Genomic DNA, 17,180 nt, shown 5'->3' with positions numbered 1-17,180 from the left:
TTCTGCACTCAATGTAGTCTCGTGCCCAGCCGGGCTCGCGCTAATGCGCAGTAGTGTGAGCCCGGCTGGGCACGAGACTACACTCAATGTACAGTGAAGGGGTGGCCGCGACAGATCAGTCGTTTTGTTTTCCGTAAATCCCCGAACATAGTTCCATCGTAAATGGCGGGGTTACCAGAAGACACAAAGAAGAAACCTAGTATAGTGAGTGTGTCGTGTTGTGTTTGCTTTCCCTTGACGTTTGTGTCATTTTTCGGTGAACCATGACCAGGGCCGCCCACAGGGGGGGGCAACTGGAGCCTTTTTTCCCCGGGCCCTAGCCTGAAAGGGGCCCCAGGAGGCACCATGAAGGGCTCCTTCTGTTTAAAAGATCGATATACTTTAATAGAGCAGTCAGATCTAAATACTCTAATAGAGCAGTCAGATCTAAATACTCTAATAGAGCAGTCAGATCTAAATACTCTAATAGAGCAGTCACAGTATTCTTCAGAGGAGTAGTGTAGCAAGCTTATAAATAAGGAGATATGGTTGGTGAGGGGTAGCTACTATCATTGTCAATATGTAATGACCTTTTTTTTTTTTTTTTTGGTCTTCCACCTACAGCTTAGGTGAAGTTATGATCCAGAATGGAAACCTCCTTGCACCTGGGCCCCACTTTAACTCTTTGCCCTGGCCCCTTAATTTCTCTGGGCAGCCCTGACCATGACTCACCATGTAATGAAGAGGTGTGGTCATAGTCAAGTAGCTTTGTGTTTTTGTATGGTGTCTAATCATGTAGACAACATACAAAACACTACAAGAATGTATCAGCTGCTGACCCATAATCGGATAAGTAGAATTTGAGACAACGGGAACGGAAAGCGGAAACGGGAATGACCAACGGAAATTGCCTAATAAAGGTCATCATGGTACAGGTTGGATTTTGCAGCACAACATCATTGTTTGCTAAAACGATCAAAACACTCTAATAGAGCAGTACATCACTTGCATTAAAATACTCTAATAGAACAGTCAAGAATGTATTGTTACCTATCCCACCAGGGACTTGACTATCTCACCAGGGACCCACATTGATGACTTGTGAATAAATGGACTATAGCTGTCATAGATTAGATTTAGGTATTATAGACTAGCTAAGTCATCGATATTGAAAGTTTTTGAAACCATAACATTAAGCATTATTATATGAAATTAATACTGAGATTCCCACATCCCAAAGTACTCTAGTTAACTGACAGTACCTATTATAGGGTTTAAAAACTGCACTTAATGCTTCCAGATAATTAAGAAGTCATATGATGGGAATATACATCAGGGGCACGGAGAACAGTACTCAAAAGTAGGAGGGGGCAGTATTTCATTCTTGCATAACTGGAATAAAATTAAAAATTCTTGTATAACTTAGCACAAATTCTAGTAAATCAAGGCAAAGTAAGTTGGCTAATAACTGCAACAGTTGTTTTACTTGAGCAACTGGGCATTGGAAAAAGTGAGGGGGCACTGCACCTCCACTTGTAAAACTGCCCCCCTATTTCTTCGCCCCTGGTATACATGCAACACTGGTATATATGCTTGTGTATTTTAATGCAGGTGACTGCTCTATTAGAGTGTTTCAATTGTTCTATTGAAAGGATCCAAACAATGCTGCAAAGAAACATTATGCTGCAAAATCAAACCTGTCCAACCTGTTTCATTGCATGATGACCTTTATCAGACATTTTCCATGAGTCGTTCCCATTTCCGCTTCTATTCCTGTCCCGTTTCCGTTTTCCTTGAATTCTACTTACCCCCCATAATCGAATCTTTTCGGCATGTACATAATATATCCAATGGATGCACTCATATTGGCTTGAGTGATGGATCACCTGCGCTTCAGGCTATTAGCCTGATATAAGTAGCTAAAAGTCTTTGAGCAGGCTGTAGGACCAGGTGTCCTACAGACCTTCAGCACTTGTGCTGTAAAGCATTAATAAATAATAAAATAAAACAAATCGGAAGTGTTTCACATTAGCTGTACCATGAAGTGTTCATGGGCTTTTGCTTACAGGTTTTTGCAATTGAATTCGTCGCCTTTGCAATTGAATTCGTCCCGTTTGCAATTGAATTCGTCGGTATTGCAATTGAATTCGTCGGTATTGCAATTGAATTCGTCCCGTTTGCAATTGAATTCGTCGGTTTTGCAATTGAATTCGTCGCTTTTGCAGTTGAATTAGTCGGTTTTGCAATAGAATTCGTCGCGTTTGCATTACAATTCGTCATAAACAAAACGGCTTCAAGAAACCAACCCGTTCACTAAGAGATGAGCTATTTATGCCTTGGAGAGTTACATTTGAGGCACTAGAAGGTAATTGAAGCTGGTAGTACGCGAAGTTGATAGCTGTCTGACAAGTTAATTAGCTTGCTCGCGAGTGACCACACCCATCGCGAATGGCGCAGTAGAGTTTGGAATGTTGTTGGAGAGGCTGTAGAGGAAGAATTATTGCCTTATAAAGAGTTGTTTACTACTGTTGTACTTGAACAAGTTCTTGTAGCAGCTGCTACATCATGTTTTCATGTTTGCTCCAGCTGCCATTCTTGTTATGGACGAATTTAACTGCAAAAGCGACGAATTCAATTGCAAAAGCGACGAATTCAATTGCAAAAGCGACGAATTCAATTGCAAACGGGACGAATTCAATTGCAAAAGCGACGAATTCAATTGCAAACGGGACGAATTCAATTGCAAAAGCGACGAACTCAATTGCAAACGGGACGAATTCAATTGCAAAGTCGCCGAATTCAATTGCAAAAACCTGTAATACGTATACTCTCAGCCTTTGGGCTATCGGGCATACATATCAGACAAAGTCCTCATTACCCATGTTGCAACTACGACACACACACACATCACACATGAAGAAGTTTGCTACATAGCACAGACATTATTTTGCTTAATCACGGAACACCGTAATTTTTAACCTGCAGGACTAATTTACAGTGCTTTTGTTTCATTGTAACACTAGTAATGTAGTGAAGGTTAATGGCTGTCAAGACATCGAAATAGCTCAGAGCGTTCCTTTCCAAATATCCGCCATTCAATTTGCCATAGAAAAAGTAATCAACCTAAGCTTAAATTTCCTCTGATTTCCTTCTGCTATAGCTCGTCTTAATCACTATTCACTGCTCTTTCCAAATCTGGTTCGGAATCTGAGGTATCTATCATGTGTCGTAGGTTATTATGCCTTTTATTGCATGTTCCTGAAACACCCAATACAAAATGTATGGGGAAATTTGCTACACCCGGTTGGTTTAGGCCATTTTGACGAGCCAAAATTTCCATGAATTGGACTTCTTTTGGCATCATGGTACCTGCAGACAGTTGCTCTACACGTATCAAATTCGGAAAGTTACTATACAGACTCGAGGTAGGCGGTACACGACAATTAATTTAGTTTTTAATGGTTTTTCAATTGAAATGTATTGAACATGCTTGTTTCAGCTGGCATTTTTGCCATGAAAAAAAGTATAGCAAATGTCCACAAACTTCTTGATATGTATATAGTTTGTAATTTTTGTACCAACAGTCAAAGGGAAGAATGCTACAAGTTATTATTCTAGGCTATTATGCTTCACTTGTTCTCTGTATGGCCGTGTAACAATTATAGTCAAAACAGTTACTTCACTTTTTTGTGGCCACATATATGTCCAGTACTGTTCTTTTCTTTAACTTGTATTATGCTGCATAATATACAGATTCAATAGCCTTTTTAAACTGCATTCTCTTTTCAAATTTTTGGAACTTTCACAATATCCTGAATGATATCTCACTAGGCTATCGTAGTTTTGTTGTAGAAATACAACAACCTGGCAGTTAGCAGACATTTTCTATTTGAATGCTCAATATTTTCTTTTGCAGGAAATTTCATGTTATACAATAAATCTTTATTATTGTAGTTGTCTGAGCTTACTTTTCATGTATCTTTCTCCTGACTGTTCTATATGACAGATCCAGGCAACATCATATCTTATTATGTGTGTATCTTTAACTTCATAATTTGGTCAAATATTGCAAAATGATTTCATGACTGCCACTAGATTGAACAGTTGCTATGTTTTATTTTTGGTACTTGATCTTTAATCTGATCCATGTCATCAATAACTGGTTATTCCTCAATAGTTTACTTACCTCGATAATTTACTGAGATGTCCAAGTGGTTTAGTCATAAAATAGCAACTATGAGAGGCCAGATGGGATATCAGTAGTATAGTGAATGGCAACAGTCGAAGTTACAAATTGGAGAATTGCGGATCTCGTAGGAATACTAGGTATGACAAGACTGCCAAAAATGACTGTTCAATTTGTCAACAACTGTATGTTCTATTAGAATAATTGATATTGATAGAAGACAATATAGCTGTTGATTTATGTACTTTTCAATTATATGCGTGTGAACACCCTTCCCCCTATAATCATAGTAATTGTTACTGTTATCACAACAGATCCAAGACTTAACCCATCAATATTGGCTATAAAGAGAAAACCATTCGAGGATTTTTCATATATCATTGGTTCCAAGATGGCCAGAGGCATTTAAAGCATTGGTGAATGGATTGATAAGGTAAATAATAGATAAACTGTTTATTTCTGTAATTGTCGTGACATTTTTTGCAATTTCATTTCATCACTGTGCCGTATTAAGCCACTTCAACTTGATTAGTTCATTTAGTTGTTTCAAGGACAATATCAAAATTATCTGGGTAGGTAGGTAGATAATATAATTTAAATATATAATTAACCAAAAATCAGAGACTTCAACCAAGGGGCATAGTTGTTACAAGTACTGTACATATCCATATAAAAGCCTGGGAATTTATTTCCCATAAGTTATTTTGGACCTGGCGTGTAAACAAGCCCGGTTTCAGGCCCAGGCATTTATTTCTTAGAGCACATGAGTTGAAGGGTGATTGTAAACAAAGTGGTGCTGAAAGTGCTTATATAATTGACTTATAGTTTGGAATCTTCACTTTGCAACAATGAAGTAGGAATTGAACAATGTTTATCCAGTATAGCTATACACTAGCACATGACTCCAGTGTTTACTAGAATATAGTCTAGTTTTTGGCACCCCAACATCAATACAGACCCAGGCGTGTATTCTATAGTTTGGGATGAAGTACCCAGCATGTACGGATATATGCAATGCACAAAAATTTCTAAAGTAGGGACCATAGCACATTGATAAAAAATTATACTGAAACAAGTTGGAGTAGTGCGATATGAAATCACAGTAAAACAATAGGAAGTGTTATATCCCTACTGTGCTAAAGATGCTATAACGGAATTGCGCAGTAGGGATATAACACTTCTTATTGTTTTACTGTGATTTACTATCATGCACTGCTCCAGCTTGTTTCAGTATACCTTTTATCGATGGCTATGGTCCCTACTCTAGTTGAAAATTTCACATTTTTTGTATACTTGTTTGTTAATCTTTTTTTTGTAAATAGTATCCACACAAAAACAGCCAAGCTGTGAAAAATGGTGCGGCCTTAAAAAGCCTGGGTGAAAAAAGAAAGGTGGCGGCCAAGAAATGGCTGCAATGATGTTAATGCTAACAACGCAGCCATTATTAAAAAATTTTAGCATTAACATCATTGCAGCCATTTCTTGGCCGCCACCTTTGATTTCACAACTTTTTTCACCCAGAATTTTTAAGGCCACATCATTTTTCACAGCTTGGCTGTTTTTGTGTGGATTTCACTTCTTTTTGTACTTTATAAGGCCCCAAAACCAGCCTATGGCTGACTTTGAGGTTTGTTTTTACTCACATTTCTTCTTTTCTATGTAGATACAATGATGATCTTTGAAGACAGACTTATAAATGTATTTCATTGCATAATTTAATTCAATATTATTGTAATACTCTAATAAAGTGCACATTTTTTGAGGACTTCTAATAGAACATACATAGAATGTTCTAGAACAATCTAGTACTTCTATTGGTAGATCTATGAAATTACAAACGTTTGATTATAAGCAGATTTCAACAGAAATTAAGTGAATTGATCAGCCAAGGTAGCAGTGGTTAAGGATGCAGGTGTTAGGTATGGAGGTCCCTGGTTCGAACTCTGGTAAGTTTTTTCGACATTTTTTGCACACCTTTTTTACCCCGCGGTGACTGCTCTATTAGAGTATCTCGATCCCACGATTTTGCACTTGCTTAGTTTTTGCTTTATAACTTTGTCACTGTAACTGTATTGCTATTCAAAACTGCTATGATGATCAGCCTATCTACACACCACTTTTCTAGTTATTTCTATACTTGGTTTACACTGTAGCCGTGACAGAAGTTTGATCTTTTTTTACGTGGATAAATGCTCATAACTCCTTGAATTTTACTTAAATTCACAACAAACTTAATGTGAATCCACCGTTACACGCTCTTCATTTGTGCCAAAGATCGAGGCAATCGAGTTGCACGTTTACATTTTATAGCAATTTTTGCAAAGTGTGCGAAAGAAATCAAAGCCCCTGTACAGCATAAGAAGAAATTAAAACAAAATTTTGAACGCTTATATCTCGCAAGTGGCTGTTGTGACTTTAATCAAATTTGCTGTGTGGTGTACCCTACTTGGGGGACAGCTATAATGCAAAAATGGTGTGCTTTTGAGAAGGGACTATGGAGCTATGCATGTATGAAAAAGCTGTTTTCTTTCTTCCTGTAAATATACTCACGGTGTGGTCGCCGGCTTTCTTGGCCACAGGACACACTACCGTGTGTCTTGATTATCCACACAAAAACAGCCAAGTTGTGAAAAAATGGTGCAGCCTTAAAAAGCCTGGGTGAAAAAAAGTTGTGAAATCAAAGGTGGCGGTCAAGAAATGGCTGCAATGATGTTAATGTTACTCAATGCACACAGCCATTATTTTAGCATTAACATCATTGCAGTCATTTCTTGGCCGCCACCTTCACAACTTTTTTTCACCCAGGTTTTTTAAGGCTGCACCTTTTTTCACAACCAATGGCGGATCCAGGATGGGCATTTGGGGCAAATGCCCCCCCACCTTACCTTGTGCAGGAGCCAGCCATACTTCTGATTAAAATACTAAACTTTATGTCAGGCCAAGATCAGTTTATAAAACTCATAAAAATATGCACATTTTACTAGCATTTATTACAAATTCACCTGAAACTAAAGCAAACCAAAGTCAGGCTAGCTGTGAAAGTCACCCAGCACCTTCGTGCATACTAAGCGCCTCTAAAAATAATTATCGTATTGCTGTTAGCTTTTACAACAACTTTTAAGACTTCACAACCATCTGCAAAGGCCAAAATGGCAAAAATCAACAGTGAGACACTACTAAGAGGTGATTATTTGCTGCTTCGAAATGCAGCAAATAACAAGGGAATATGGTCCAAACCACCTACAACTTAGCCTGTTTGTGCCCCTCCCCTTGCCAGCTCCTGGATCCGCCCCTGACAGCTTGGCTGTTTTTGTGTGAATTTCACTTCTTTTTGTAATTTATAAGGCCCCAAAACCAGCCTATGGCTGACCTTGAGGTTTGGTTTTACTCACATTTCTTCTTTTCTATGTAGACACAATGATGATTATTGAAGACAGACTTATAAATGTTTTGCATTGCATGATTTACTTCAATATTTGAGTAATACTCTAATAGAGTGCACATTTTTTGAGGACTTAATAGAATATACATAGAATGTTCTAGAACGATCTAGTACTCCTATTGGTAGATCTATGAAGTTATAAACATTAAGTATAAGCAGATTTAAACTAGAAATTTCATTTATAAAGCAGAAATTAAGTGAGGTGATCAACCAAGATGGCAGTGCTTCAATGGTTAAGGATGCAGGTGTTAGGTATGGAGGTCTCCGGTTCAATGAAAGTTTTTCTCAACATTTTTTATACACCTTTTCACCACGTGGTGACTGCTCTATTAGAGTATCTTGTCAGTACTTTTTGTCGATTTGCTATGGTCCCTACTCTAGTTGAAAATTCCAAAATTTTTGTGTACTTGTTTGTTAACATTTTTGTAAATAATATTATGACTGGTCAACCCATGCACACCGCATCAAAAGAAAGAATAGCACTGCGCACTCCAGCTATATCAATTATCATCTGAAAAGTGAAGTATCCATAACGCTTCGTTGTCAGCTATGTTAGACCCATTACACAGCATTACGAATCAAGAACTGTTTGAAAGGAACCCAGTACGCATACCACATCAAAAGAAAGTAATGGTGTGGTATCCATTACACTTCGTGTCAACTTTGTTCAACCCATTACACAGCAGTACGAATCAGGAACTGTTCAAAATACAGGCAATTCTCGATATCGTTTCCGATTCGTCAATGCCTTTACATCTATTAGTTTTGGCTTTTCGTGTGCGATTATGCTTCCAAAGCTACCATGTCTGCAGTGCTGAGTTTAGCCAATAGCTCTGTCTCTTCAAGAAGCACAGCACATGCATGCACATTTTGAATATGGCCACCTCATCGATGCCACTATTGCCAGGAGGTTTCCCACAGAAAAAACATACAGCCTTTATACTACTACTACTACTACTACTTTCGTTACATTTTGACCTTGTATGTGTACATCCCACATCAGTACTGTACTTCTCACTCTCAACTCTCTTTTCTGCTCTTCGTAACTTTGTGTTGTTGTATTTCAGCCTACATGATTGATGGTATTGAGCTTCGTTATTAATCATGGTCATTTCAGTCCTGTTACCCTCATCTAACCTCTCCAAGCTAAATGGCAATTCTCCGAGCTTAATCAAATTATCTGCAAGTGAACTGTAACCACTGCCCACATCTTTCCTTTTGGGACATGTAAGTGGCTCTTCATCATCTTCTTGACAGATCATACATAGTTTCCAGTTTGTGACAGTTGTCTGTTGTATAGAATCAGATCAAGTTGGGAGAGCAGTATCAATCAATTTGAATATTTTTGACATTTGTTTCTAATTAAGTATCATCAACTTGATACTAGGGTGCTGCTAGCTCTTACATTCTGAAATGTAACAATAATTAGAAGCTGCTGTGGTTATTTAGTCTACTACACTTACCACTTCTGTGTCTGTATACAGTATGAAGTGCAACTTTATAGCAGTTACCAGGTAACAAGTACAACACAGCTGCACTGTCACTGAAAAAATCTTTTATTGGTACATGAAAACATGTGTTATTACATGAGTACATGAAAACACAAATGAGTAAACAACAAAAGTGTAATAATTATGTAATCAACATCATCAAGTGTACTCTGATAGCAGCTGGGTCCTCAGCAGGAATGCTATGACATGTATACAATGTCAACTAAAGCACCTAGACGTGTACTATACATTATTACTAAGTGCATGATCACTTCAGAAAGCAATTTCACCTGTTACATTGTTTATAACTTGGATAATTCATGGGTTGTTTGCACATGTAACAAAAGGGGCGTGGTCTGTGATGGCCCAATATCCAGATTTGCTTGTAATGTAATTAACTACTTCTGTACCAAATTTGGTGCTTTTATCACAAAATGCACAATTGTTATTGTATGCCAGTGTACTAATGCTGCATTTTTTTTTCTATTTTTGTTTTCCAAAATAAACATGGCATTCCCCATGTTGATGCATGTTGATGTGTAATATTCCAAAAACAAGGAAGGCAACCACCTTTTGATATAAAAATTGATGAATACCCATGACATGTATTTTGTTAACTTTGCTTTTCTCTTGATTGTGGTACAATTCCACTTTAAATGATAAAAAAAAAAAAATTAACAAACAAGTCTAGAAATTGTAAAATAAAGTAGTAGGAATCACAGTATAAAAAGACATGAACATGCCGGCCACACCTGAATACAAAATGCTGCACATTTAGCCAGTGTACTTCAGTCATAGCCTAGTTATCTATGTTTGTTTACAGAGCCACTGCATATCTTGCTTTCCTGGATATATGTGCTCCTAAGGAAGGAGAGACGTTGGTGGTCACTGGTGCTGCTGGTGCTGTAGGATCTGCTGTTGGTCAGATAGCAAAGATCAAGGGATGTAGGGTAGTAGGTAAGGTGTTCTTATATACACACAGCTGAAGTATCTAAGTAACACACTGTACCTGATGTATTGTTTTCTTCCAGGTTTTGCTGGATCAGATGAAAAAGTAGAATATCTAAAAGGACTGGGATTTGATGTGGCTATCAATTACAAGACCATGACATCACTCAAAAGAAGCACTGGACAAAGCCTGCCCTAAAGGAATTGATATGTTCTTCAATAATGTAAGCCCTATATAGCAAGTTTTCAAATTGATTATTCAGTGTTGCAGATGTGGTACGTATGTATGACAGCTGCTATATGTTACCTCAACTGCAAAACACTTTAATAGTCAGTATAATAGAACAAAAAAAGGCGGCCAAATTACCAGCCAATTAGAGTTAAAAGAAATTACTTTACGATGCAGCAAGAGTGAATATAGAACACAACTGAATTATAAAGGTTCAGTGTTAAATTTTTGAATTAGTTGTATATGACCATTCATTCTTGGCCGCTTCAAATATCAGCCATTTCAGTTGCCAGTTACTTTCATGTACACACCTGTTTTATAGCCAAGGTGTTCTTGCATGGATTAAACTTTAGTAATTATAGTTAGTTGTATTCTTGGCTGCTTCAGATATCAGCTCTTTAAGTTACCAGTTACTTTTCACTTTAGCTGAGCTGTTTTTTTGTTTGTTTTTTACATTGGGTTCCAGGTACTTGTAGTTTCTTGGGCGCGCCTTTTTTACAGTGAAGGTGTTTTTGGGGTGGATATATATATATACCATGGGAACGAGTACTTTGCCTGATATATTCGCACAAGCACAAGGGCCGCAAAGTGGTACATATATATATATTATACATACAGTACCATTGTACTGTATGATAGCTGACACTAGCATGCTGTAAGGTACACATATGGTTTGTTTTAGGTTTTGCAGGATCAGATGAAAGGTAGAATACCTTAAAGGACTAGGATTTGATGAGGCTATCAATTACAAGACCATGACTTCACTCAAAGAAGCAGTAGACAAAGCTTGTCCTAAAGGAATTGATATGTTCTTTGATAATGTACATCCTTACTACAGCAAACTTAGTACGTATGAAAGCTACACTCAGAAGCATTTCACAAAATAGCCATTTTTGGCTGTTTGTAGACAGTGTAAAAGTTGCCAAATTTGGCTCAAATAATTGGGCAGTCTTAAAGTTGCCAAATCTGGCTCCGTAACATACCTGACTACTGTGACAAGTTTGCACTCGACGCGTTAATTGTCTCGAGCATTGTTACGTTTACCACTCCAGTGAAACCAAATCCGATTATCAAATGCGTGGGCGGCTGGGGACGAAGACAATGGATAGCTTTAGACCAATATGAGCCGCCAACCCGCAACACTGGCAGGAGTATTCTCGTCTCTTTGAATTAAACAGAGTGCTGAACTGAAGAATCGCTCGGTTGTTTTCGGCTAGCTGTAGTTCTAAGTTCTAACCCCAAGCGTAGTCACACCCTATTACTAAAGGGTGTGACTACAATATCTGTGTTCTAACTAAGGCTCACTGATATTCAAAGCTGCGCGCGGAACTCTTTAGATTTTGGATGGCAGAAGGATCTTTGGTCCTTCTTGAAACTCCCGAATCTCATAAACTGGTACTGGTGGAACCAGTGAAAGGCGATATAAAAGCCAGTAAGCGTTTGTTTATATTATTTGCTTTATACACCTACCAAGTTATTATTATTTTATTAGTTAGTCTCGCCGTAGCCATACCGCTGTTTTTTTTCTTTTGTATGGGGACGGGGAAAACGATTAGAGTTCTGTGCAACGCACCACGGCAGACTAATCGGCGAAGCCCTATAGAGCGTTTGCATATCCATGGTAACGTAATCGACGCCACGTTCTAGGTTTGCACCATGCACCAAGCTGGAACTTCTATCAGCTGAATCAGGCCAGAAACTAAGTAAATATGTGAGTAATTTAGGTGTAGGTGACAGGAATGATATTTAGAAAAGATATCAGGCGTAGGATTTCCGTACTGTATCCCTAAAGGGCAGTTTTATTTATTTATTATTTGCTTTACAGCATACATACAACAAGATACGTACAGTATAAACATTAGTAGTCCTTAAAATCTAGTGTGTGCTGAAGGTCCACTGGCATCCAGTGCCAGTGGCCAGGAGTAAGTAGTTATTAAGATTAGTTTGGGAAGGGAAATTAGTGCGTATTGATCGAATAGGCCAAGTTACGGGCTATTCACGACTCCAAACTAGCTTAAACGATAGGAAATATGTAGTACAAGGTTATATCCACTACCACAGAACCATACAGCCACATCCACGTATTCCAGCTTCAGCCAGAGCTCCATCGAAGTCTCGGTACCGCTCGTATGGCTCGCCACTCCACGTAAAAATGGAGCCAGTAAAAGCAGACCACTTGACTTTTGACAATAAATATCGTACGACATTCGAACTTCATGTATAAAAATCAACCAGAGTTCAGTGGTTTGGTTTCGCTAGTTGCTTTTCCAAGCTGAGCCGGGCCGGGCTGAAGTTGAGCGTTAGTGGATGTGGCTGTACGGTTCTGTGGTGGTGGATATAGCTAATCATGTACTATAAATTTTGTGTCGTTTTAGCTAGTTTGGAGTCGTGAATAGTCCGTAACCTGGCCTAATCGATCAATACGCATTTCCGATCCCTCCCCTATAGCTACGAAACTGCCCTTTTGGCTCCCGTTTTGAGATACAGCATGGAACTCCTACACCTGGTATCTTTTCTAAATATCATTCCTGTCACCTACACCTAAATCACTCACTTATTGACTTAGTTTCTGGCCCGATTTAGTCTCGCGGCGCCCGACCCTAAAAAGAGGGTCTGGTGAACTGTGTACAAAAAGTTTGAGCTCTGGAATGTTTATTGGATGACGTTTACCTGTTACGTAGGTGCACTGTTTACGTCACAACATCCATTCAACCAGATCCGCTTACAGCATCACCAAACTAATAGCGCTACTTTATTTATTCAACATTAAAATGAACCCAACAGAATTGTATGGCTGTTTTCTCAATTAGTTTAAGCAGCAGAGTCACCGGATGTAATTAACCGTAAGCCGCGAATCTTTTGAAATGTACGCATTACATAATCAATTTGAAATGGAGCGATCTGATTGGAGCTTCCAACATTCCGGTAGCGCCAAACTTTTTGTACACAGTTTCACCAGACCCTCTTTTTAGGGTCGGGCGTCGCGAGACTAGGCCCGATTCAGCTAATAAAAGTTCCAGCTTGGTACAAGAACATGGCGTCGATTACATTACCATGGATATGCAAAATGCAATATTAAAACTTTGCTAAAGGAGTCCCTCACGCTGAACTAAAAACAATACAAGAGAACGGTATGCAGCGATCAAGCTACCTTTGCTTTGTCCTGAAAGGCCAAACTTGTTCATTTAGATCGCTGCAGCATTCTTGTTTTTATTGACAAAAGTTGCACGTGGCTTAATTTAGATAGCAAACAGCAGAAGTCAATATATTTACCCTGACTGCTGTGGTGCGTGAAGTAAACACACAGAATTCTTAATGTAATATATATAAATGTAGCAGATCCTTTTCCCCATCCTCACACAAAAGAAAAGGCGTTAGGCTTGAAAAACTATATATTTTGTGCCCTACACCCCCTCCCCCGGTGATGGTTTTACAGGGGAATTGACATGAGCTCAAATTGACACGAGACTGTTGCCAGGATGGGGCATTTAGGGAAAATACCCTCTCCCTTTCAGGAGGAGCCCTTATGTGGGCCAAAATCATAACTCATGTAGATTCCCCTAAAAGTCAAACTCACCCAGCACCTTCATGTGTACTAAGCGCCTTTATAATGCTCATGCTTCAGAGGAGGGTGGCTTGCTTTGGGATGAACTTGTGTGGATTATGTAACAAAGTTTGGCATCATTGTTATTTGCATACTTGTCTAGTGCTAACAGCGGTACTATATATATATACATGCGAAAGTGTTTTGTCAGTTTTTGCATAGAAAACTGAGCGCTTTTGTAAAACAAAATGCATCATCTGAATCCTAGCGATATTGTATATTGACTATTATATTTTAATTGTACTATTTAGTAGTGATGCACCGATACCACTTTTTCACTACCGATCCGATACCGATACATTTGAGGCCAGAAATGGCCGATACCGATCCGATACCCCCACAGGCATTTCTCACAAGAAACAGCTAGTGATTTAGCTTACTAAACTCATTTGCTAGTCTTATTATCTGCAGTTTGCTGGTTTTGTGGCTATCAATTACGCGAAGATGATAATTTATGGCTTCAATGAATCTTATTTCGTGGCTTACTTCAGTTTCCACTGTACTAATAATGCTAGCAGCTGGCTTCTTTTAAGGAATTCATGGCTTATATCAGCTTTTGCTCAACTCCGTTCAATGCGCAATGTATGCCGCCATCTTGATAAATAATTCAATGACGTCATTCAAAGTATCGGTTGGTATCTGGCATTTATAGCTTTACCGATACAAGTCCGATACCGCCAAAATAGGGCCGATACCGATACTAGTATCGGTATCAGTGCATCACTACTATTTAGCACACAGGTGGTTGGTTGTAGGTGTATGCAATGTGCAGTTTAATTACACCTAGTCATTGTATAATAGGAGGGGAGGGAGGTAATGTATGTGCCCCCTCATATAATTGTACAATGCATGTGATCCTTATAATAATTGATAGACTGTGTAATGACACAAGTTGAACCCTCTACACACAGGGTTTGGCAAGTGCAGGAACATCTGTATACTGAATCCTGGGTAGGACACATGGATGCTGCATGGTCAGGTTAACAAACGAAAGTAAAATAAAGTTTAACGCAGTTAAACAGAGTGTACAGGAGGAAGCAGCACCCTGGGTGGGCTTTAATAAGCAGGAGAGCGGCAATGAAGTCTAGTACACGTGCGGTCACTTGGAAGATTGGCCCACCCACCCACTCTCTGCTAGGATATGGTAATGCCCCTGGTACACAACTGTTTTGGCTCTCTAGAATGTCAAAATATACAAAAATAGGCATAGCCATTGTGATGAATACATGTGCGAAGTGTAATCGAAAGAACTAATGATCCCCACCATTCGCTGGTTGTGTATTGCGACTATTGGTGGTCATGTAATATTCCAAACAAAAATGTAATATTTTCAAGTAGCACCTAAAATGCTTCCGCCCTCTGCTGGTGCTTAGTCTCGTCCCTAGCTGCCCACATGCTTAATCTTGCGAAAACCGATCGCGTGGGCAGATGGGGATGAGGCTAGACATTCATAGCCTTGTAAACTGAGTTTGACCATCTGCAAGGCCCAAAAATGGCAAAAATCATGGTGAGACACTACCATTCCTTCAAAAACACAGCAATTAATTAATAGTGTCTCACTGTTATAACAAGTGCTGAAGTACTTTAATTGTGTTACTTTCTATACAATGTCAAATCTCTGTGTTACAACTGGGGCTTATGACATGCTAGGATGGGTCATCCCCCATTTATGCCTGACGAGGGGTAGTTGGGTGATAGGCTTCACCCCACCCACCCCATGGTTAGTTAGTCTTGTGCCCTGATAGTATAGCGGCACAACCAAAAAATTGTGCACTTTTTCATAAAGCCATGAAACTTTCCACACAAATAGTAGTCCTCAATACATGCATTTTCAGATATAGTGCCATCGCTGATTTGACCTTTGGTGACCTTTACTGCCATTTTTGTACAGAAAATTGATCATTTTCGTCTTTTAACTCCCTGAGGCAGTAATTAACTTGTTAAAACATGGTACCAAACAAAAGATCTTGCTGATAGAAACAACTTGGTTTTTATTTGAAGTCAATAGGAGATTTCATTCTTGAGTTATGAGTATTTTTATTAGCTGCAAAATTTGATAAATTTATGCATAATTAACTGCCCACAGGTAATTCACACCTTGAGGGCAGGTAAATTTATCAAATTCTGCAGCTAGTAAAAATGGTAATAACTTTGTACTGAAATCACCTATTGACTTCAAATAAAAACCACGTTGTTTCTCCCAGCAAGATCTTTATTTTGGTACCATGTTTTAACAAGTTAATTACTGCCTCAGGGAGTTAAAGACAAAAATGATCAATTTTCTGTACAAAAATGGCCGTAAAAGTCACCAAGGGTCAACTCAGCGATGGCACTATATCTAAAATTACATGTCACGAGGAGTACTATTTATGTGGAAAGTTTCATGGTTTTATGAAAAAGTGCACAATATTGCCAATTTAGGGGGCTACGCCACTATACTATGACCGCTTTTTTCCCTTTTGTGTTTGAGTGGGAGATACAGAGTTTTGCAGAGTTCTTGTAATCCAGAATTTTTTTTGTATTAGCTATAATAGAGTTATATAGAACATACGGAGCATCAGTTGTCCATAGTTTCAATTAGACGCTGTGTCTATCTACGATTGCGAGAGCTCCATCTAATTTCTGGTGGCCCTGGCACAGTGTTAGCCTGGTCTGTCAATAATACATCTGGTTGGTCTGTTTGAAAGGTGAGTTCTGCTGGTATGTCCTCGTTCATCAATGTCTTTGAGCTACCATTCAGTGATACAACTTTGCTCTTAAGCAGGTGATCAACATGGCAATATCTAACTCTTGAGCCCACTCAGACTAAGTAACTCACAGGTCCTTTCTGTTTAACAATACATCCTGGTACCCATTTCTGGTTTCCATCTCACCATCACTGATGCTCCTTCAAAATACAATGCTAAGGGTTTGGTGCTGTCATGAGCCTTTTTCTGTGCTAGCTGATGTTTGTCCACTGTTGCCCCATGACTAATGTGAGGAGGGTTCTCACACGTCTATGCACCAAGAGTTCATGTGGCGTTGTTCGATATGTTAGTAAGAATTTTGTCAAACGTTGCCTGAGTGGCAGATCTTTGGCCATCCTTGCCATAGCCTGCTTTACCATTTGTACTGCTCTTTCTGCAGCTCCATTGATCACTGGATGATAAGGTGGTGTGGACGTGTGTTTGATCCCATTGTTGACACAAAACAGTTCAAAATCTTGTGATGAAAACTGTGGGCCATTGTCACTGACTATCTCTTCTGGCAGTCCAAAATTGGCAAAAAAATACATCCACTTGTATCTGTGGTGGCTGACTGCT

General features: G+C 38.9%; 1 protein-coding gene and 2 long non-coding RNA genes across 4 annotated transcripts in view; 2 read left to right on the top strand and 1 right to left on the bottom strand.

The window, feature by feature from the left end:
* Nucleotides 1-66: 66 nt before the first annotated feature.
* LOC136261254 (uncharacterized) lies at nucleotides 67-5,916 on the top strand. The gene is made up of 3 exons (XR_010703824.1): nucleotides 67-204; nucleotides 4,480-4,598; nucleotides 5,829-5,916. It is a non-coding gene; the product is annotated as an uncharacterized lncRNA (long non-coding RNA).
* Nucleotides 5,917-8,585: 2,669 nt separating this feature from the next.
* LOC136261253 (uncharacterized) lies at nucleotides 8,586-11,690 on the bottom strand. 2 transcript variants are annotated; one of them, XR_010703823.1, is made up of 5 exons: nucleotides 11,258-11,690; nucleotides 10,107-10,240; nucleotides 9,071-10,012; nucleotides 8,745-9,015; nucleotides 8,586-8,675 (listed from the first exon to the last, which is right to left on the bottom strand). It is a non-coding gene; the product is annotated as an uncharacterized lncRNA (long non-coding RNA). The 2 variants fall into 2 exon arrangements; XR_010703822.1 differs by having other exon boundaries at nucleotides 8,609-9,015.
* LOC136261251 (uncharacterized) overlaps nucleotides 11,527-17,180 on the top strand; it is a 39,080-nt gene continuing 33,426 nt past the window's right edge. The window contains exon 1 of the mRNA XM_066055223.1: nucleotides 11,527-11,706. Coding sequence (XP_065911295.1) covers nucleotides 11,619-11,706 — 88 coding nt within the window. The 5' untranslated portion in view covers nucleotides 11,527-11,618. The remainder of the gene's footprint in view (nucleotides 11,707-17,180) is intronic.

The sequence above is a fragment of the Dysidea avara genome, chromosome 7 (genome assembly GCF_963678975.1).
Source record: "Dysidea avara chromosome 7, odDysAvar1.4, whole genome shotgun sequence".
Taxonomy (NCBI): domain Eukaryota; kingdom Metazoa; phylum Porifera; class Demospongiae; order Dictyoceratida; family Dysideidae; genus Dysidea; species Dysidea avara.
The sequence above is the reverse complement of the archived record's forward strand: the minus strand, read 5'-3'. Positions and strand labels throughout refer to the sequence as shown.